Raw genomic sequence first — 21,969 nt, 5'->3', positions numbered from 1 at the left:
CTGCACCTTGGCTGTCTCTCCTTCCAGACGTTGGACTGCACACGTACACACGTAAATAAACGCAGTGCTTTCTAAAATGCTGCCCTTCCTTTTTTGGGGCTTCAAGCATTACACATGCCATTTAAAATGTAGCACCATGTTCCTGGAGTTGAAGGGAACATTTGTTAGGGTTATCAAGAATTAACTGCACTTGGTGTTTTTGCTTTCTGAATGAAATTCGATAAAACTTCGCTATTTCTGAGTTTTACGTTAGCATCTTATCTTGGATTTCTTTGCTTATAGCATTTCTGTCAAGCATGGCTGACTTTCTTCTCTTAGACATCAAATTGGCCCCTTCTTTTCCACATTGCTCCTTTCCAGCAGATGTGGGCTCTCTGTGTCCAGCACCATCTCTATTTACCAAAGCCTCTGGCCACACATATCTTCTGGCTCCATTGAGGTCACTCTTGCTGAGCCCAGACTGTCTTCTCATTATTTTGGCCCCAATGTCTTGTTGGCACCTCAGACATAGCACCCACAACGTAAGACAGACCCATTCCCAGAAGTGCCCCATCACAGTTGTGCATTTTGATGGACGGCCACCTTGTGCTTCCAGACCCCCTTTTCCTACATCATGTGTCTGATCTTTCAGCAAATCCTGGCTTGATCTTTAAAGTGTACCATGCGTCTTGCTCCCCTCTTGCTTCTGCTTTTACTCCAACTTCCCCCATCCAATCTGGCCTTTGCCCCTCATACACCCTTTCCCCCTGGTGGTCAGGGTGACCCTCTGCTCAGAATCCTCCAATGGCTTCCATCTCACTCAGAGTAGAAATCCAAGTCCTTGTGGTGACTTACCAGCGTCCATTGGAGCTTCCTCCACCATCTCTGACCTGATTTCTGATTTCTCTCCTCCTTGCTCAGGCCTCTCCAGTTCACAATGTCCTCCTTGCTGTCTCCCTAGAAGCCTAGCAAATGCTACCTTGGGACCTTTGCCCTTGCCTCTGTCTAGGATGCTCGCCACCCAATAACAGCATGGCTGACTTCTCACTCCTTCAGATATTTGCTCTTATGTCATCTTCTCAGTGATGACTTCTGTGGAAGTAGAAGTTACCCACTCCTTTTCTTAGCCAGTCCTCCCCTTTCTGCCTTATATTTCCCCTATAACAGACCATACAACACACTAAATATTAATTAATTTGCTTATCCATCTTCTTTTCAAAGGTAAACTCCATGAAAGCAAGAATTCTTTTTATATTCTTTATTTCATTATGCCCAGTATTCTTCAAATACATGGCTGCACCAGTTCACCTTTCATTTATTCATTTCTGCAGAATGCGTTTATTTAGTGCTGTACAAAGCACAGTTTTTCCGTGCCTGATCCACGGTAGGTACTTTATAAGTATATGTTGAATCAATTTATGAATGGATCTTCCTTCCCAATGTTTTCATGCAAAGCACAGAGAAGTCTTTTAAAAAATGCATAAGTATTTCACGGGTTCATTTAAAGCCCTTCAAAGTCTTCCAGTTGCTCTTAGGATGAAGATGTACATTCTTAATCCAGCTCCTCATGCCCTGTCTGATTTGCTTGCTCATTTATTTTCAAATCATGCCACTCTCCCTCTTGCTCTGTATATCCAAGCTGCCTTGGATTTTTATTCCCTAGAAAATACCAGTCTCTTCCTACCTCAGGGCCTCAGAAGGTGCTGCTCCCTCTTTCTGCCTGGGTCCTTTTCCTTTCTCAGCATTTTCCTGATTTTTTTCCCCTTTACCCAAATAACATTAAAAGCATCATTGTTTGCAAGTGAAGGAGATAATTAGCAGGCATTTGGCAACCCGCAGAGCAAACAAGTTGGTTGTCTTAAGCTTTTACTCCTGATGCTTGGACATCATGTGATGACGGCGGGTTTCTTCAAATACATGGCTGCACCGGTTCACCTTTCATTTATTCATTTCTGCAGAATGTGTTTATTTAGTGCTGTACAAATCACAGTTTTTCTGCAGGCCTGAAAGTGAGCTGTCAGTCTGGTTACAGTGTGGAGTCCACTTCTAATGCAGACAGGCACTATGCATGGATCTAGGGATCCAAAGTAAGTAAAAGAAGGCTCTGGATGTGAGTGTGAGAGGACCAAGTGATTACGCAGAACCTGGTCCATATGCCTCCTGACTTTCAGTGGTCCTTTTATTTTCTCCCGTTCCATTAAAATCAGCTGGGTGTGGGGGTACACACCTATAATCCCAGTTTCTTGGGAAATGGAGGTAGGAGGATTATAAGTGTGAGGCCAGCCTGGGCAACTTAGTGAGACCCAGTCTCAAAAATAAAATAATAAAAAGGACTGGAGATGTAGCTCAGTGGTAGAGCGCTTGCCTAGCATGCGAGACCTCGATCAATCCCTAGTACTGGGCAGGAAAAAAAAAATCAGTATTGAGTTGTTTTCATTATTTTTTCCCTCTTTTTTCTGGCTTTGTTGGGTTTTGAAGATGTGATTTAAAATTCCTATAAATGCTTCACTTAATAGTAACAGAAATTATTCGCTTTGACAAAAAAGATGAGTTGGAACTTTAAATTTATATAGAATGAATATCTATAAACAACAGTGGGAATATTCTTGAAAAATAAAATTTAAATGATATATTTATTCCTTTCAAATAATAGCAGAAGAGGATCACTAAATGATGGTGGGGAGGATGTTAATATTTACCCATTAAAGTAAAATATTATTCAAATGAGGGGTACTTCACTTCTTCTATATCATGTTCATCTCCCAGGTGAATTAAAGCCGTTATAAGGGACTGCTCTTTTATTGGGCTGCAGCAAATAACGTACTTAACAGATTTATTCTCTCCTGGTCTTCATCATTATCATCAGCAAACACTTACAGGGCACCTATTGTAGGCAGGAGATGTAGTGCTGGGAGCTTTTCATCTCCTGGGAAGACAGGCTGTATTTATAACAGAGACAGATAACAATACAGTACATTAAGTGCCAAACAAATGACATTGAAAATAAGCGTAATTGGAGTTTGAAGTCAGGAGAAGTCATTGTGAGGAGGTGAGCCTTGATGTGGGCCTCGGATGAAAGACAGGTGTGGACTGAAGAGCCAGGCGGAGGGTGTGTGGGTCTGGGAGCATCGCGGGCAAGAGGCCAGGATAGAGGATCGCGGACGACTGGAGTACCCGCTTCTTGAAATCGAAGGTCAGGGGCTGCTGAATAGGTGGCAAAATATGGATGGACTCAGTGGATTTTGGTGAGAGTAATCACTCAGCCTCACCCGTGGGCCACTGCATGTATACACCATGTAGTGCTTAAGACCTGGGTACTCACTTACTTTTCAAAATAATTCAATAAGGGAGACACTATGTTACAATCAGGAAACTGAGGCATGGGGTTGCTTGCTGATCATCCAGGTCAACTGGCAAAAGGCAGATGCAGAATTCCAATCCAGACAGTCCAGGCTCTTCCCTGTGAGGCTGGAGGTGCTGCCTGCAAGGCTGTGAGGTTAGGGATCTCCCTTGCTCTCCATGCGGGGGCTCTGTTAAGTGTTTAATGGGGACAGTATACACTATCTCCAGGAAACGATGTCCATAGGAAGGAGGACTTTTCCAGGTGTGCTGGGAAAGGCTGATGCAACTTAGATCCAGTTTCACCCCCGAAGCAACTGGAAGCAGAGAGATGGACCAGAGCTTCCCCGCGGGATGTGCTATCCTGCCCTGGGTAATGGGGTGGTAGGTGACGCTGCCCTCACCACTCAGCAGATCCATGGGAGGCAGGGTAGCCGCAGTGCCCGGTGGGGAGCCTACAAACACAGCTGACCCACAGCTGGGCCAAATTTGAATGATTCATAGGGCACTGTGGGAGGGCCAAGTTTGAATAACTCAATAATTCCAAATAATCATTGAATAATTTTAAAAATTAAATGAGTACCTAGGTCTTAAATATATACACCATTCAAATGCAGTCCTTTTCTATGGTTGCATGACGTGGGGGAAGCTGGGGACCACTGATGTGGATGTGTGCGGTGGAGAGTAGTGTTAGGGGCAAGGGGACGGGGTAGGAGCCGAGTCCTCAGGAGCCTGGCCCTCAGGAGGGGGAGGACTAAGCATTCGCAGATGGAGCTCAAGCATCTTCGAGGTGGTGGTGGCTGTCAGAACAAGGAGGCTCCAGGGAGGATGGCTCTGGGGAACAGCAACAAGACCTTTCAGCTCACGAAGTCCGAAGGACAGCAGGAGTTTTAGCCAAGACTTTCTAGTTTGTTAGTCCCTCCTCCCCCTTATATTTTGTCATACATAGACCTTATTGATTTTTTTTCCTCCAGAAATTTAAAAATGCAGTATTTGTAATGTAAAAAGGTTGGCTTTTCACCAGCAGTTTGAGGATGGCCTGGCAACAATTGGAAAGAAATGGCCTGATTTTTTTCCGCCAAATGCACTGACTGTCCAGAGGGACCGGAGGGGTCTGGTCCTGGAATCAGACACCTGCACCCAGAAACCCCAGCCCTGCCCTCAGCAGCAGGGCGAGTCGTTGAACCTCTCTGCGCACCAGCTTTGCCATCTGTAGAAAGGCATAAGAGGATCTCCCTCCTGGAGCTGTGTGGCTCCTGGGAATCAGCGCTCGTGAAACACTTAGGATGGTGGTGGGGATGCAGTGAGCGACATCAGGTGGCGGCCATCGCTAAGGAACCGATTGCTCAAAGCACCCCCCACCCACCTGCCAACGAACGCCCCCACCCAGGGGAACACGTGCACGCAACGCTGCCATGGCTGTGGGAAGGTGTCACTGAAATTTAACTGGGACCAAATTTTGGTGTGGCAGAGGTGGAGGAGTGGGCGACACAGCATCTACAGCGCATGCTCACCAAATTCTGACCATCTCAAGGTGAGAGCCCTCCTCCCGGGGGAGGAGAAGAAGCCCAAGGGCTATCTGCCCACTTGGAGGCTGGTACATCTGGATGGAGAATGGATTAAAAAATCCATTTCTCCTGATCCAGAGGAAATAAACCAGTGATCTCCTGGAAAACAGGGGATGCACGTATTCTCTCCTGCACTCTTACTTTCTGATTTCACTTGCTATTCTTTTTTTCTTTTCTGACTAGAAAAGCAACACTTGCCCAGTGTGAGCATCTGACATGGACAGAAGAATATTACTCAGGAGAAACAAATCACCCACAATCCAATCAAAGACCTGAGCTCACATTATTGCTATTTTTAAATTTGTTTTACAGAGCTAAGCTGATTGTAGATTCAAGGCTGTACCTCTATTTTTTTTTGTTTACCATTATGTTACACAAAATTTCCATATGTCATTAGTTGCTCTGCATAAAAATTATTTTTAATGAATACCTATTATTCCGTAAATTGATGCCTGTCTTTTTCACTCTTATACTAGAACAAACTCCTAGGCTCTATCTAATCTGTTTATAAACAGCTCCATGATGAACATCCTCAGGTTTCATGAATCCTGTGTGATTCTGGTCTTATTTCTTTAGGAATGATTTCTGAAAGGGAAAATTCTAGATAATGCATTTTCTCACATTCTTTTTACCAACAGAGTCTTGCCTACAGAAGGAGTTTAAATTTTGCTATTTCTTAAAACCCTAGCTAAGTTGGGTTAATAGTAATTCTTGGCTCCCATGGGAGAAGATCTTGATCTTTAAGATGCCCCAACACTGGAGTGCTTGTGGACAGTGAGGAGAGATGGATGATGGGGGGCTTCACAGCTGGAGCTCACACGGTCTCTGTAGGAGTGAGCGGCAGAGAGCTCTTCCTTCACACACCAAACATGTTTATTCCTAAAAAAGTGATCTTGAAACTTTAACCATATGCAAACTGGTGTTTCAGAGTGGAGATGGATTCCAGTTCAGGACTGGCCAGACTCCTCTCAGAGGGCCCTATGGGAGGGCCAAAGCCCGTTTGCGCATTCTAACCAGGATCCTGCCTGGTTCAGAGCACGGGGTGATCAAGATGGCAGCTGGGAATTACAAGTAATAACACACCCCTGCTTTCAGCAACCCTTATCCAGGGGTGTATTTTATAAAAGTAAAATTCTCAGGGAATTTAGGGATGAAAATGTCTCTTTCTATACAATATCATAAATCAGGATAGTTCATTGATTTATACAAAATTAATTTTACTGCTTCAAAGCTCATGTCTATTTAACACAGTAGCAAAGGTATTTATTTAATGGGAACAAAAAATGATCACTATACTTGTGAAACCCTCTTATTCATGTAATATGGTTCTTGAAAGGCATTGATATACCTCATCAACGTTACTGCTAAAACACAATGCTACAAAGCACTCTACCAATGAGGTTTTTCTTGACTTTCAAACAGAGAACGAGGTTTGAAGAAGTTAGGCAACTCTCTTAATGTCCTATGGGGAATAAAGAATGAGACAGAACCATCCAGACTCCTTCTAGAACATTCTGTCTGCCCACTGTGGGATGGCGGAAGGCTAGCTATCCTTGTCCTTACCGGTGGGTTTGACGAGAACTGCCAAGAAGTCTGTGGTGAGAGAACTGACGTAGAGGAGGATGCAGGGTGCCCTGGTCGTGCTGAAGCTGAAATGGATCTGCTCCTGAGCCAGGTCTGGGCCCGAGTGCTGCTGGTCCAGAGAGTTCTCTGCTCTACTGCCCGAGTCTTTGGAACTGACTGCAGGTGCCTGGAAGTTGTACCGAAGCCACATCCCCTCTTCAAAAAACGCACCAACATCTGTTGAAAAGGAAAGGTGAAATTGAAAAATGAGGGCAGGGTTGGCACCAACCCAGCCAAGGTGTTCAACTTGGGTAGACTGCTGACTTCATGATGGCCTCTAAGACAGGTCACTGAGGGTCACACTGGCCCCAGGAGGTGTCAGTCTGAGTAAACTAGGCAGATGTCTGCCATTTCATCAACACAAATAGCCTATCAAAAACAAACCAATCAACAAATAGAGCATGTAACAGAGTATGGAAATCTGCAAGATTAAAAAACTGTAATAAAAACTAAGAAACTGAAATCATACTAGAAAAAAAAAAAAGATGTCATGTACACTGCTCAGAACCAAACAACTGATTTTTAGTTTAAGGAGACAGGCTGAAAAATAAAGGCAGAATTATAGCATAAAGCCCTGATTTAAGGAGCCCACTTGTGCATTCTTTTTGAGATTGGGTTTGATTTGGTTATTCACATAGAAAGGCCCAACATAAACCCTAAGACCCGGGGGGCTTTGTGTATAGGGCTTCCATTCACAAAAGATAAAATTAGAGAGAATTGGATTCAGATTCGGCTCTGGGGTCACTTAGCTGTGTGGCTTAGGGGAAGTCACTTAACCGACTCCTGCAGGCCTCAGTATTTCATCTGTGAAGTGGAGAGTAATTGGCTCTAAATAAATAGTATCTATTATTATCATCATTAAGAAACAAGAAGGAAGGTCACTCACCCTTCCTGCATGATGCTTTTCTGATAGCCTAATCAGTGCTAATCGGTTTTTAATCACTTCCTGGCAGACAGGCCCCTTCTGCAGGTTGCCCATACTTTGCTCACCCATGTTCACTGACCGGCCGAGTCACCCTATGAAGATTCCTGTGGTCTTCAAAGTTAGTTTCATGACCCTCTTCATATGCCTTTCCAAAGCATTTCTCAAACCTCACTGCCCAGGGAACCCATTAATCCCACAACACCCAACACGCCACAGCATTGACACGATGCAGAATATATTTTACAAACACTGCTCCACAGTATGATGAACAGAGGAGGACATTATTAGATAGGTATCCCATTGGAGGGGTACTAATGGCTTTTAGCAGGCAGGGGTAAGGACAGTAGGCTGTCCCTTAATGTTGGGACTGTGTTTCACAATAAAGAACTGTGTTGCTCAAAATCCCAAAGTAATTTCTTTTGGGAAACACAAGATTGAACCAATACTTCACCCATGCCAGTTGCTGCAGGGCTTGTTGGGATGTGAAGAGAAACAAAAATGGCGCTGGTCTGTGAGGAGCCTTTCCTCTCACAGCGTGGCCCGTGTTGGAGGAGACAGGTCAACCATCTGAGCACAGCGTGGCGAGTGTTACCATGCAGATGTGGCAGACATGGGACGAGAACCCTCATGGCCTGAGTCGGCTTTCTGTTCTTTTAGTACCGACTGTGTACTGGGCACAATTCTGGGCACTGAAGTTACAACCCCTGCACTTAAGATGCTCTCGACCCCGAGGAGGATTTAGAGAAACAGGCTATTCAAATGCAGTGGGGTATTCCCAGGACCAGGTATACACAGGGGGACCCTGGAACACAGTGAGGCATGCAGCTGAGAAATGTGCAAAGACATTTGGCGGAGAGCGAGCCTGCAGGCTGAGGCATCGCGCCACTAGACTACACCCATGGCCCCTTTTGGAACAGTCCGTGGAGGCTCCCACCCCATTTTAGTTTGGTTATTGGGGTACAGTGAATGTGACACAGGTGACTCTTGTCTTTGTAATTCAGGGTCTCTGGGAGAGATGTGCATTCCTGGGACAGGCCTCTGGAACTGCGTCTAGCTGAGCAGGGAGCCAGGGCAGGCCACCTGGGGCCAACACACTGTGGAGTTCACTTCAGCATGGAGAGAGTCTACCAGAAAATGTGGGGCCTCCTCTGAGAACAGGTTCAGGCATGTGGGAAAGAAGAGGCTGACCTGGGGCTTAGAAGAGGAGGAGGAAGGGAGCCCAGAGGGTTCAAACAAAGCAGAGGCAGGCAGGCAGTCAGGAAATCTGGGCAGGAAAAACAAACCCACCAGGTACTTGAAGTTCAAGGCTGAGTTCCTGGGAAGGCAATGGAGCAGGAAAAGCCTCCGAGGCCCTGAAGCTGCAGGTGCACAGTGCTCCCTTGGAGAACCTAAGCTTCCCCCTGCCAGGTTCTCCCCAGAGCCAGAGCTGCAGCCAGAGAGTGAGCAGAACCCATAAGTCACAGATGGCCTGTGTGGAAGGCCATTAAAATGCTGGTCCCCAGGCTGGGTCCCAGAGGTGAGCACAGAGGTCCTGGCTCAGGGGCCTTGGCATCAGCATTTTAAACAGGCTCCCAGCTGATACGCCTGGGAGGATAAGGCAGGATGGCGACCCGATGGAGCAGGTAGCTGAGCCGTGTGCCCGGGTGATCGTGTGCATTTATCAGCTAAACTGGAGACAGCCGTTCCAAGGCAGATCATGAAGGGGAAATTCAGGAACCTAAAGATCTTAGATAAACAATCCAAAAATATGCCTTAGAGAATACTTTTGGTGTATTTTAGAGTCATCATTAAAAAGCGTTATGGATTTATGTCAGTTTTGGAGGAAGGGACACACCAAGCTTAAATGTGTTATTCTGAAACCGCATCATAAACCAACTGCTAAGCTAAGGCCCAGGAGTGATGGGAATCGTTTAAGCTTCCAAGTGGCAGATTTACAGCTGTCATTTCATTGTTTCAGATCGTTTTAAGGAAATGCCAAATCAGATTACTGCATTCTCCTTTAGCATGTAACATCTCCATCCCTTCTGAATGAATAACTCAAATAATACTAATTTAACCAGCTCCAAATAACATCAGCTCCCCCATTAAATCATAGAAAATCATTGGGTTAGAATGCTTGATTTAAGGTTTCTATGCTAATAAGATAGTCTAAGTTTCATAATATTCATTTTTTGATAAATTTTGTATGTAAGTATTCTAAGACATATTATGAAAGATTTGTTGAATTACATCACATTTCTCAGAATGTTGAGATGCATTACATCATTTGTAGACTTAGGATCCTAAGACAGTACCCTTAAAGTGACCTTGTTTTAACTATTTAATGGCATTTAACACAGATCATATGAAATTATCCCTGATGGAGGAAAGGAAGTTTGCAAATGTTTGAAATAAAATCCACAAGTCATTCATCCAAGAATAATCCCATACAGATATTCATGCCCGTATCTAACCAAATCCCTGAGGCTCACGGGAACAACTGCAAAAACTCCCCAAACACAAAAACATGAAGAAAACAAAACAGCTAGCACTCATTCCCCATAATTAAATTGCTTCTCCTCTTTCTCTTCCTCAAGTTAAATAATTCTATTCCATTTGCCTTTTTACTTAGAATATATTTTGTAACCTATATAGTATCAGAAGTTGATGTGGTTCTTTTGTTCTCTAACTTCCCTGAGGACCAAGAATGGAAAATCCTCAAATTATAAACGGGCTCTTCTCCAAAAGTTCATTTTAAAGTCAGTAACTTGCAACTTGGAAATATTTCCCTGTGGATACGATGTATTAAATGAGGGTGGGTTTGCCAGGACAGCCCACGAATGCTGGGCCACTTCGGATGTGTAATAAAAGATAATTGAAGAATGCCACTGTGTATTAGTAATTAAAACAGAGAAGCAACAACAGAAGGTGGTGAGGTTTATTTTTAATACAGGAACTTCAGAGAACTGTTCCCACCAGAATTTCATCTAACAGATCCTGAGGTGTGTGGTAATGTTGAGTGATTGGCTCTGCGGGAGGGAGAGGATCCCGTCAGTACTTTTTGCCTATTGCCAATTCCCGTGGTGTAAATACCACTCACCACCTCAATTGATTTCAAGCTGCCAACATGACCTCATAGATAGGAGTGGATGAGAGATGCCTCCCGGATGTGCAGGCTCGTCCAGCATATGCTCTTCTACCCACACCCACCACCCAGCCAACCCAGCCGGGTTGCCACTTTGGAGGGCTTCCTTCAATTTACTTTCTGCTACAAACAAAAGTTCACTATGTGCTTATTCCTTCCTTCCTCCCAAAGCCCTTTTTCACCTCATCCCAACCATCCCGTACTCTGGAAGCTCTGAATAGCTTCTGCTAAAATCTGTGTGTTCCTCCTGGGAAGCGGGACCTCACCGGGGAAGCCAGGCCTGCACACGGCCTCAGGGTCATGAAGCTCTTCCATGGCTGAGTTCCATTGCTCAGGATGATCACTCTCATTAACTGCTTTTTAATTAGTCATCTAGTAAAAGACGTCAGTGAATTTTACAGAGTTCTGCTCTTGAAGACCCTGGACATTGACCTCGGGGAGCATCATGATTCTGTGTTAGAGTTGGTTTCCTCCAGGAGGATCTGTGAAGCTCAGCACCATCTAAATGTGTTTCTGGTAGTTCTCTGAAGGCCCTGCTGTCCTGAAACACAACCATTTTTTTTTTCTCCTGGCTTTACATTAATAAAATCTGCTTTTTCTCCTCAAGTGTACTACATAATGTCCCTCCTGAATTTTTAAAATTCTGTTTGTTTGGTGTTTTCTTCAATTTTCTATGATTATTTTGGACTACAGTCAATGTTTACCTCTACTAATTCTGCGTTCCCAGGAGGATATGTATCTGATGTGACCGATTCCCACCACTGTCTCTAAAGGCCTGGTCATTTCCAGGTTGGTTTCCATAAAATAAGCTTTAAGTGAATCTGTCCAGTGGAAGAAAATACCACAGACAGTCTCTCCAGTCAAGCCTGGGTGGAGTGTGCTGCCCATGAGAACCGAGTGCGAAGAATGTTACTTTAAACACATCAGTGAGCTGAGGCTTGGCTACACAGGAGCCGGGAGACGGTGTTCACTGGGGTTTGAGAGCAGCACTGAACGTCTTTAGGAGGGTTTCAAACAGGAAGAGTGTGCATCTGGGATTTCCAGGGCCGTGCTCCTAAAGCCGCACTGATAAGCATCACTGGAGTGCACAGAGGACAGCAAAGGACATGAGGCCTCCGCTGTAGCCAGCCTCACCTGAGATGCCCCTCAGGAGTGATGTGGTCCACGTGGGGGCAGGTATCAAAAGTGGGGGTGTCGGCCCTGGCTACATGACTCTGGTTGGGCCAATCTTTTAATTGTTGTGGGCTCTAAATCCTTCCCATCTGGAAGACACCATCCTTCTGACCAAAGCGTGCCGCTGCCCGGTGTTTTTCATTTATTCTTTCAAATATTTACCAAGTGCTTTCTATGAGCCAGGGGGCTTAGCAGGGAGTAGATTACATGGAAGTTAATAACTGAAGGTGAGTGAGATTTAACTGGGGCTGGGGTGGGGAAAGTATTCCAGGTAGAGGAGAGGAGAGGAGAGGAGAGGAGAGGGACGGGGAGGGGAGGAGGAGAGCGTGTATGTGAAAGTCCCAAGGATGGAGGGCTCTGGAGGACCAAGGCAGAGAAGACCAAGATGGCTAAAATTTCAGAGATTGGTAGGAAGTGACCCAGAGAAAGGTTTCAATCTGGAGAGCACTGGGTACCTCCTGAAGGGTTTTAAGTGCAAATAATGTAAACTGATGTTCAGTTTTAAAAGACGGCTCTGGCTGCAGTTTGGTGAAGGGATGGGAGGGAAAGGACAGGGGACGCAGCAGATCGAGGAGGGGCTGCTGCCCTGGGCAGGGGAAATCCAGTGCTGCTTTGGACTGGCAGTTGGAGAGATGGGCAAGGTGAACAGACCTGCTGACCGCTAAGCTGTGGGGAGGTGAAGCAAAGAATGAATGCTGAGGACAACCCTGGGTTTCTGGATGGGCGGTGGTGACAACCCATGTCCTGCAACACAGAGGTGGTCCTGGTGGGGCTGGGGATCAGGAGTTGATGGCCGGTATCTGGAGTTTAGCTTAGAACAGGTAACATTTGAGGTGCCTTTGAAGGGAGGGGAAAGGAGATGTCAGAGGCAAAGAGGTCTGGGCCAGAAAAGGGCAGTTTAAAATTGTCACAGACAGTCCTTACTACCACACGCAGCGGGGGAGGGAGGCTCAGGCCTGAGCCTGGGGAAGTATTACCTTGTCCAGGTGGGAAAGGAGGAATGAATTTGCAAAGGAGGGGAGAAGATGGAGCTGGAGTGAGGGAACATGATGAATTCTCATGTTCAGTGGGTTAGAACACCGTTCAGAGACCAAGTTACAGTTTCCATCAGAGGCAAATCTCTAGGAACTCTCCAGCCTCTGCTTCCTACGCCTTCCAGAATGACTTAGGCCCTTCGCCCTCCTTCTCAGCCTGCCTCCCCTTCTCCCTGCTCTCTGCCTGAGGTGCAGCCACGCGGGAGCTCCCCAGCATGCACTTCTGCTTCCTTCCCACCCCTCGCCTCCTGCCTTCTCCTAGCACCCTTCATTCTGTACAGGCTCCATTTCCTTTCCTCAGTGCCCTGCATGGTGGGAAGAGCTGCTCTGTAACCACGCCAACAAGTACCACTGGTTTCTGTTTAATTCAGTAAACACTTACGTCCTTCTCCAGCTGGGCCCCTGCTGAATACAGAGGTAAATGTGGTGTGGACTTTTCCCCAAAATAGTTCACATTTGCCTGAGGGATGCGCAAAGCCAGCATCATGCAGAGCTGTGATCCACAGTAAAGGAGTGTGCAGGACTAAAGAGGGCAGGGGAGCAGGCTCCGCGCTCCGTGGGTGGGCTGCAGCAAAGCCTGGGTTGCTCCACTAAGACAGTGACGTCAGAGCTGGTATCAACAGATGAATAGTTTCAACTAGGCAGACTGGACGAGGGCACTCAGAGCCCAGAATGGCAGGCACAGAGGTGCTCAGGAGTGGGATGGCGAGGTCTCAGGACGTTACAGCCCGAGCTTCTCCACCGTGGCTGCAAGAAGCCCATCTGGGCCCAACTCTCAGAATTCTGGTTCAGAGGGTCTGGGGAGGGTCCTGCCTAATGGTGGGCCTTGACCTTTCCTCAGATGAACCTGAGGTGCAGCCAGGGCTGAGAATCACGGCTACGGGTGGAATGTGGTGGCGGGCAGCAGGCAGAGCTGCTGGCCAAGAAGGCGGGCCTGGGGCCTCGAAGATCCTACTTATGTGCCTGGCTTCTGAGGGGAAAGAGCCCTGTCTTGTAATCTCAGCCAGCCCCCAGCTTCCAGTAGATACTCAATAAACATTTGCTGAATTGAGTTGAATGAAATTTAAATTTTTAAAAATCGCAATATTTGCTCAGCTGATCTGCCTGAGCCAAACAGAATTCTCAACCATGAAGGTTCTAGAGGGCAGGCACCATGCTTTATCCACTGGTATAGCTTGGGGGCAGTGTGAGTGGAACCCTGAGTGTTGGTTGCTTCAGTGAGGATGCTGGCATTGGCGCTGGACACACATCAACACACAGTGAGGAAAGGAACTGCTGTCCAGTTCCCCCTGGGTCTTCTCAGGGGGCACTTTTCATGTAATCTTGTTTAACTTAGTTTCTTAACGGAAACACTTAGAGGTACATGCTGTTGTTAGTATAGAGGAGAGAAGGCCAGGAAGGGGTGGGCCAAGGGGAGGGGCCCCAATACCAGGTGACAGGAGGGCTATGCCCAGGTGTGTTTAGAACCAGGTTCTAACTGGAGATAGCACAGCCACTTGGTCACACCGGTCCCTGCAGGTCTCCTGGGTGTGTGTAAGCTTTACCAAACCACCCTGCTGCTGTGTTCTCATGAGCACTGTGGTTCTCACTTCCCTGTGGGCTTTTGAGGAAATGCTGGGACAATGCGAGCACCCTTTGCCCAGAGTGATGTAACCCATCTGTCACTTTCATTTGTCATCATATGACCTATGGCCAGGGAAGGAACTCAACTCAGACCAGATCTGGAGGTCAAAGCAGACTGCATCCAAATCCCAGGGCCGCCCCCTGTCTTGGGATGGCCTGCTCCATGTTCTCTGGAGTGAACTTTGTTTTGTTAAATGGGCCTGTTCTGCTTGCTTATTCTAACTGCTCTGCATCTCCCTGCTGAAGTCTGGGGTCCCTGGTGCTCAATAAGACCCACTCTCTTGACCCGGGAGCTTACTTTTTGCTTTTTGGTTAATAAATCTCTTTGCTCACACAGTGCGCTCTTTCTGTGTCTTGTCTGAAATCTTTCCTTCAAAAACACAAAACCCAGGAAACCCCCACTCAGTAACACCATCATTCCTATTTTATGGAGGCTTAGTTATTATATTAATTGAGACTTGATATTCTCTGAAATGGTCTAACGCAGTGCTAACCTATCCTTTAATCAACACAATCTGTCTTCAAACCGTCTGCCATCTTTAGAGGACTTGACATACTACATGGGCAGCTTTAATGTGGACAGACTGTCACAGCTGGGCATTGAGTCATCAACTGGGAAATGGACTTATGTGGACAGGATTGATGTTTGCATGATTTAAAGAAATTGTCTGGAGTTTCTCGAATGAGGCAAAACAGAGGGAATATTAGAAGTTAACTACATTGTATTTCATGCAATTCAAGAATTTAATTATTTTCCAGTAAAGTCATCAGAGGCCTCACAAGATTTTTGGACTCTTAGAAGGTGGGTCTTTATTATGTCTCTTGGAAAAAAAAAGATGTTCACTGAAGGGTATGTATGATGCCGTACAGAGTTCAAGGATGGACAGACCCAAGGACACTGGGTTCCTCCAGGGCTAGAAGCCCGTTCTCTCTCTGCACTGGGTTTCCTTTCTGGCTTGGCAATGACCCTCCTGGCTTTGTTTTTCAGTGGTCACCACTTGTTTATCTGACAACTAGATTTAAACATTCATTCTTCTAGGTAATAAATTCAAACTATAATACTTCCAAAGACTTTCTTACACTGAACTACAATTGTTAGTTTACATATCCATCTGTTGAAGGCCACAGGTTCCTTGAGGACAAACAATATCTTGTCTACTCTGGAGTTTCAATCTCCAGAGTCCAACACAACTCCTGGCACATATTAGTCACTTAATGTATACTTCTGCAGTGAATGAGCACTGATTAATGGTAGTGTGGACCAATTTAGCGCGGTCAATATTTTTCAGAGTTCTTGCCCCTCTCTCCTTTCCCAGAAAGAAAATCCAATACATCTTGGTGATACATTTTTATCATTATCTATAATTTTTGAGGGTAGTTTCTTCAAAAAAGATAAAATATTGGGCAAAAAACCAAGATTCATCTCAAAGAAATCAAGATAGAATTGGCTATCAGCACATTTGGGAAAATAAGTTCAGGATTATGAATTATCCAGAGTTCCTGAAAATGAGGTTTTCATTGAAGTTATTATACTTTGCCTTTGGTGGAAGGGGAAAAGACGTAAAAATGAAAGAAGAAGAAAATAAAAAAAAAAGAAAATAATGAACTGAGGCTACCCCTTAATTGTATCAGGGCACACGGCCTTGAAAATTGGACTCTTTCAGCCCTCAGCACAGCGAGACCCTTCTTGTAATCTTCATGCATGATGTGTGTAATTTGTCTAGGGAAATTAACTTCATGAGACATTTGCCAAATCCCCCTTTCCTTCTACTTCAACGAAAACAACATTTTCAAGTGAGCAGACAGCTTCAATTACAGAACTGACAACTAAAATTTTACTTCAATATTTTTTCCCTGTATTAGGAGATTTTTTTCCTCTTTTGTAGGTTTTTTTAAGCAGGTCCCTATTTTTGTATCACATCTTTGGAAAAAGGCAGACAAATTCATTTTTGCATGTGATAAATTCATTTTTTTATAAAATAAGTAAAAAATGTTTGCAAGAGCCTTTAAGTATGAACCTATAACTCTCTCTTTCCACATAAGATTAACCTCAGAATGGGTCTTTGGGAAAATGTGTGTGTGATTTTTCAGAAAACATGTGTGCATACTCGGTGTACATTTTCCCCAGAAATCATGTATACACATGCATATGTACTCGCATATTCTTTCTGCAACACCTTCAAATGGTTTTCCAGGAAGCATCTGTTGCTTAGTGATGTGCCAAACTTGGTTTGCCCAAGGGATTGCTCTCTGAACCATCCTTGAACACAAAGGCAACTGTGAAAGCAACGTGCAGTGGCCAGAGAGAGGTCAGTGCAGGGAGGAGCTGTGCTACGTCAAAGCTGTGACTTCTTAAAGGAAAGGATTCTCCACAGCCTCTGCCATTTCCAGCACCCAGGCCGATTGTTCAAAGCCACAGTCTGGAAGCCTGGATATTTCAAAGCTTTGATCTGACATCTAATATGGAGGCCCCTGGCTCAGGAAGAGAGATTGCCCTTCTTCCCAAATTACACTGTTGTCTTTTCTGTATGTAGCATTCTCCTCCACAAACAGAGGGTCCTATGGAAGAGGAATTTTGAAACATTCTGCACCTTGAACATGGATGATACCCTACAGAGCTTTCATTGTCTGCTAAGCTTTGGGTGGGGCTGAAATGCCCTCATAAAAGTCCACTTGCCTAATAAGGACACATCTGAAAAGATGACCACCCCAGAAAGGACATATCTGAAAAGGTGGCCAAGGGTATCTAGAAGTTAGAACAAAATGACCTTGGAAACTTATTATTGTATGCTGCTGTTTATGGAGGACATTTATGGTGAGAATCCTTAAAGCTGTGTAGCAGGGAAGCAGTTATTTCAGGGTGGGAGATTTTAGAGGAGCAGTGGTAGACATTTACTTATCTCAGTCATCAGGAAAAAAATCTCAGCAAAGCACCTAGAGAAGGAGTCACTTTACACACTGAAGGCAATTAATAATCTATATTAGATACTTGAGTTGAAGATCTCTTGGGTCAAGTGCTCACAATCACCTTCATCCTTTATAAAACACTTCATGGGTTTTTATTTCCTGGGTCATGCCCTGTTGCCAGTCTTTTTACCTTAAAGACAAATTACTGTGAGCTGCCCACCCCAACCTGAATCTTTAAGAGGACGAGAACAGCCCTCTGCTTAAGGGCAGGAACCTCTGAGTAGCAGACACACTTGGTGGCTAGAGATTTGGACCAATCCCTTTGGAACCTGACCACTATCAACTTCTCAGCCAACTTGATACTGTCCCCTGAATACGGTTTTCTCCAGGTTGGGAACTGTGCAGGGAAAGGAGATGTGGGTTCAGGTCCCAGAGGTTAATAACCTCCCAGCCCTTCCAAGCTTCAAGGAGAACTCTGGTGAGGAGCACGCAAAGGAACTTGAAGATCTACTCTCTACTTTTCCAGAGGCAGGGTACCTCCAGACATGGCTGATGCAGACCCTGGCTTTAAATGAACTTTGGTGGTTGGCTGTGTCAGCTGCTTGGCTGAGCAGCTCCCCGTTCCCAGAGATTTGGTTCCAGAAGCAGCTTTCTTTAACCATGTCACCAAAACCAGCTCATGGAATAGGAGGCGCTGTCAGAGGGCTCCAAGCCCTTTGGGATTGCTGAAATGCTTTCCCTTAATTTAATTTTTCTTTCTTTAGGTATGCATTATTGTTACAATCAGAATATATCTATCTATCTATCTATCTATCTATCTATCTATCTATCTATCTATCTATCTATCTATCTATCTATCTCCATCCCTGAATGAGACAGGCTCTGTCACAGGCAGCAGCTTAGTCTGTCTGAATTCAGATGCTCCATTTTATATGTTGACTGCTGTGTTACTACAAAAAAAAAAAAAAAAATGGTCCAAAGAATGGATCAACGCTTTGGCTCTGTTTCTGGCATTTAAAAGAATTATTCTAGAGAGAATTTTTCTTGCTGAGTGACCTTTATCTTGGGTCACTGCTGTGGGCTTTTCTAAAGACTCTTTATTTTTTGTTTTTGTATATAGTTTCAGGATTCTACCATCCATCAAGGGTTTCACTTTGCATTTTTTCATGTAATCATCCATATCTGGATAAATAATCTAAGAGAACTAGGGAATAATTCTAGGAAAACTGGGTTCTAGATCAAGACATTCAGATAAACTTTAAAATACTACTAAACCTTTATTGTTTTATACACACACACACGTGTATATATACTTTCAATGCAAGTACAAGTGAATGTTACTTGAAGTGAATTTATGGTAAGTTTTTGGTGTAAAAGAATGCTTTTTTCCCTTTGTGCATAATTTTATGATGCACATTTAAGCCATAGTACATTCACAAAATTTACAACTATACATATAAATAAAGGTATTGGAGACTCATGTTTAAGGATTTTTTTCTTTTAGGAACATGCAGTCAAGGAGTGAGTAGTGCCTAGATTGAGGGGGTCTCTGCTCTAGGGGCTGCTCCCTAAAGGCTCCCTTGATGCAAGTTCTAGATTTTCTAGAAAGACGTCTGTCAGTGCTTCTGAAGGTTGTGGCTCTCCCATTTCCAGGGTGACCTCTGCCTCCTGCCAGAAAGGGAAGCTCATCTCCTTCGGGGAGAACCACAGCTCAGTGGTTCAGGGCATAGGTGTTACAGTAAGATTATCTGTGTTATAACACCTGTGCACAAGCTACTTAATTTCTCTACACCTCAATTTCATGTTAGTAAAATGGGTCTGGTAAAAGTGTCTTGCTCATTGCATTCTTTGCAAGTACTACTTAATAACACTTAGTAATGCTTAAGAATGTGCCAGGTGCTTCTGTTACTGCTGAACTTTCCTGACGCTAGCTGTAAGCCAGCCAGTCACTTTGCTGAACCTAACCACCCTCTGATGTGGTCTCCTGCAACCTCCCCTTCCCATCCCTGCCCTACCCTAGGGATTCATTGAGTTCCTGGACCCAGACCCCACTCAAGGTCATCCTAAGCCCAGTGCAGTGACCTGATCCACTCATGGCCACCCAAGAAACTAGAAAAGACTAATTGATGGTTGATTTATTTCATTTGGGATTAAGAGACAAAATGTTTGAACTGTACTTTTAAGGTAGTTTCTCTTGCAGTTTCTTGATAATCAAAAATTTTTTAGGGAATTTCATTTACAATTGCTCTTGGGATCAGCAGTTAGTTGATCCTGAAATTGGTCAGCACCAGAGAAAATAAATCTTATATATATGTACAAATGGTATGTTCTTCTAAAAGATCTTTTAAAGTGCCATTTATGCATGTGTTTCTAGTGTTTGTAATTAGTGTTTGCAAAGCCAATAGTGATTTGGTGTAGTGATCAAAATAAAACTGACTAGATCTTACAGGTCAAATGATGAGTGGAATATTCTTTTTGTAGCCGTTTCTAAACTCTCACTAACATTCTGCAGGTCAGGAGGATGCATTTGTGAGAGCACGTGCTCTGAATGCTTAAATAGCCCCTTTTTCTCGCCATTGTTCTGTGTTGTGGTTCAATTGCTCAGGAAATACTAGTGATTTCTCAGGTATGTTGGACACCATAAAAATGGAGAAACAATCATGGTCTTCAAGTATCGGGAACAATTTTAGAAGAGTCTTAATTATAGGATACATTAAATTCCGACTTTAACATTTGATGAATGTCACACATTTGGAGTTATCCCATTACTGTGTATTTTTTTTTAAATTCAAGAAATGTTTTAAAAATAGCATCTAATAAAAAGTAGGGAAAAATCTTTGCAGTATTTCATTTCTCAAAGACACAAACTGAAATAAAATGGATTATATTTAAGTGGGATCCTTGTCTAGTTTAGACAGCTAGTTATAGTTTAGTTGTGAATTTAATGCTGTGGGGAAAGCATTTAATGTTACAGGGAAGGTCAACTAAAAATCCTATGGAAATAACTTGGCACTGATTTCATTTTGCTTTCAAGTTGGTTTCTTGTTTTCTTTTTTCCTATTTCCCACCCCAGGGATAGTGAACTCACATTGAAAACAGATACCACCAGAATAAGAAATTCAATTTAAGGATTGATCCTAGGATATGCTCATTCATCAAATATTTACCAAGCTCCTCATTTGTACCAGGCATTGTGCTGAGGATTAGGGTGATGGGGGTAAGAGAATGTTAGTCCCCTGCCTACAAGGAATTTACAGTCGGCGTGACGGTCATCACAGAGGGTGAAAATGTAAGACCTAGGAAGGAAGGTGAACCTTATTTCAGGCACCCAGAAAAGGTAGTACTTGTCCCTATTACTTACTGTAGGGGGAGCAGAGAGATTTCTGCCAATCAACTGAGTGTTTACTGAGTGCAGATCATATGCTCAGGGAGTGTGAAGACCAGCTTCTATGATCATTAATTTTATGTGTCCCTTTGACTGGGCTAAGGGGTGTTCAGATAACTGGCAAAACATTATTTTTGTGTGTGTCTGTGAAGGTGTTTCTAGATGATAGAGCAAGAAAATCCACCCTCACCAATGTGGGTGAGCACCATTCAATCCAGAGGGGACCCAGATGAAACAAAAAGATGGAGAGAGGGTGAATTCTCTGTCTTGGTGAACTGGGACACCTTTCTTCTCATGTCCTGGGACCTCCCACTTCCACCTGTCATGGTTCTCAGGCCCCTGACCTCAAACTGGAAGTTACACCATTAGCTCCCCTAGTTCTCCAGCCTGCAGGCTTGGAGCTAATGACACTGCCAGCCTTCCCATTTTTCCAGCTTACAGATAATAGATTATGGGACCTCTTGACATCCATGATTCATGAGTCATTCCCCACAATAAAATCCCAGATGGATTGATAGAACAATCAATCAACCAATCATCATCAATCAAGATATCTCTATATCTTTATCTATATGTCCTGTTGGTTCCTATTGATTCTGCTTTTCTGGAGAACCCAGAACAATAGAGCTTCTGCCCTCAAGGACCCTCAAGGAGAGAGAAAACTAAGATATATAAGCTGAATATGAGCAAGACGAGGTAACTCACTATTAAATGTTAATCAATACTAGATGGATCACTCAGGGCTGGACATGTTTAGAGACAGCTTGGAACAGGTGGCACCCAGACAAAGCCCCTGAGAGATGAGGTTGCTTGTGGGCAGACAGAGGAAATGGGAAGGCTGGTTCGGGTGGAGAGTGGAGCAGGAATGAGACTTGGGCTGGGAATGGCAGCAGTGGACATGGACCATGATAGGATCAGCTGAGCTGGGACAGAGGAGCCTCGTGGTGAATAACATGAGAGGCTGGGGCCGACCTACCTAGAGAAGGCAGCCTAACCTGTGTCTGGAGGTAAGGCCAGGTAAGGACAGGCAGTGTGGGAGAGGTGGGGGGCGTGCCCTGGCCTGTGGAGGCTGGCAGGGTAGAGAGCAAGGCAGAGCAGGAGGTAGAGGTCTGGGTCTAGGTTCTTCTACCTCCACCACAGGCACACTTTCAGGCCTGGGAGTCCTCAGCAGGGCCACATTTTGACTTCGTGGTCCTAGACACATTTGCCTTTATGGTCCTTTTCCTCCATAATAAATTATGAAAAGTTGTATTTAACTACCTTGTCAGTAGAAAAAGCAATATATTAAT

At 44.5% G+C, this 21,969-nt stretch overlaps 1 protein-coding gene across 1 annotated transcript in view; it reads right to left on the bottom strand.

Annotated features, from left to right (window-relative positions):
- Positions 1 to 21,969, bottom strand: part of Cntnap2 (contactin associated protein 2) — a 1,911,322-nt gene that overhangs the window by 140,445 nt on the left and 1,748,908 nt on the right. Inside the window, exon 19 of the mRNA XM_058574358.1 lies at positions 6,450 to 6,686. Coding sequence (XP_058430341.1) covers positions 6,450 to 6,686 — 237 coding nt within the window. The remainder of the gene's footprint in view (positions 1 to 6,449; positions 6,687 to 21,969) is intronic.

This window comes from Marmota monax, unplaced genomic scaffold, assembly GCF_021218885.2.
Source record: "Marmota monax isolate L192 unplaced genomic scaffold, Marmota_monax_Labrador192_F-V1.1 WCK01_AAM20220418_F8-fsc00193, whole genome shotgun sequence".
In the NCBI taxonomy this organism is placed as follows: Eukaryota; Metazoa; Chordata; class Mammalia; order Rodentia; family Sciuridae; genus Marmota; species Marmota monax.
Note: the sequence above shows the minus strand (reverse complement) of the source record. Positions and strands in the feature narration are given on the sequence as shown.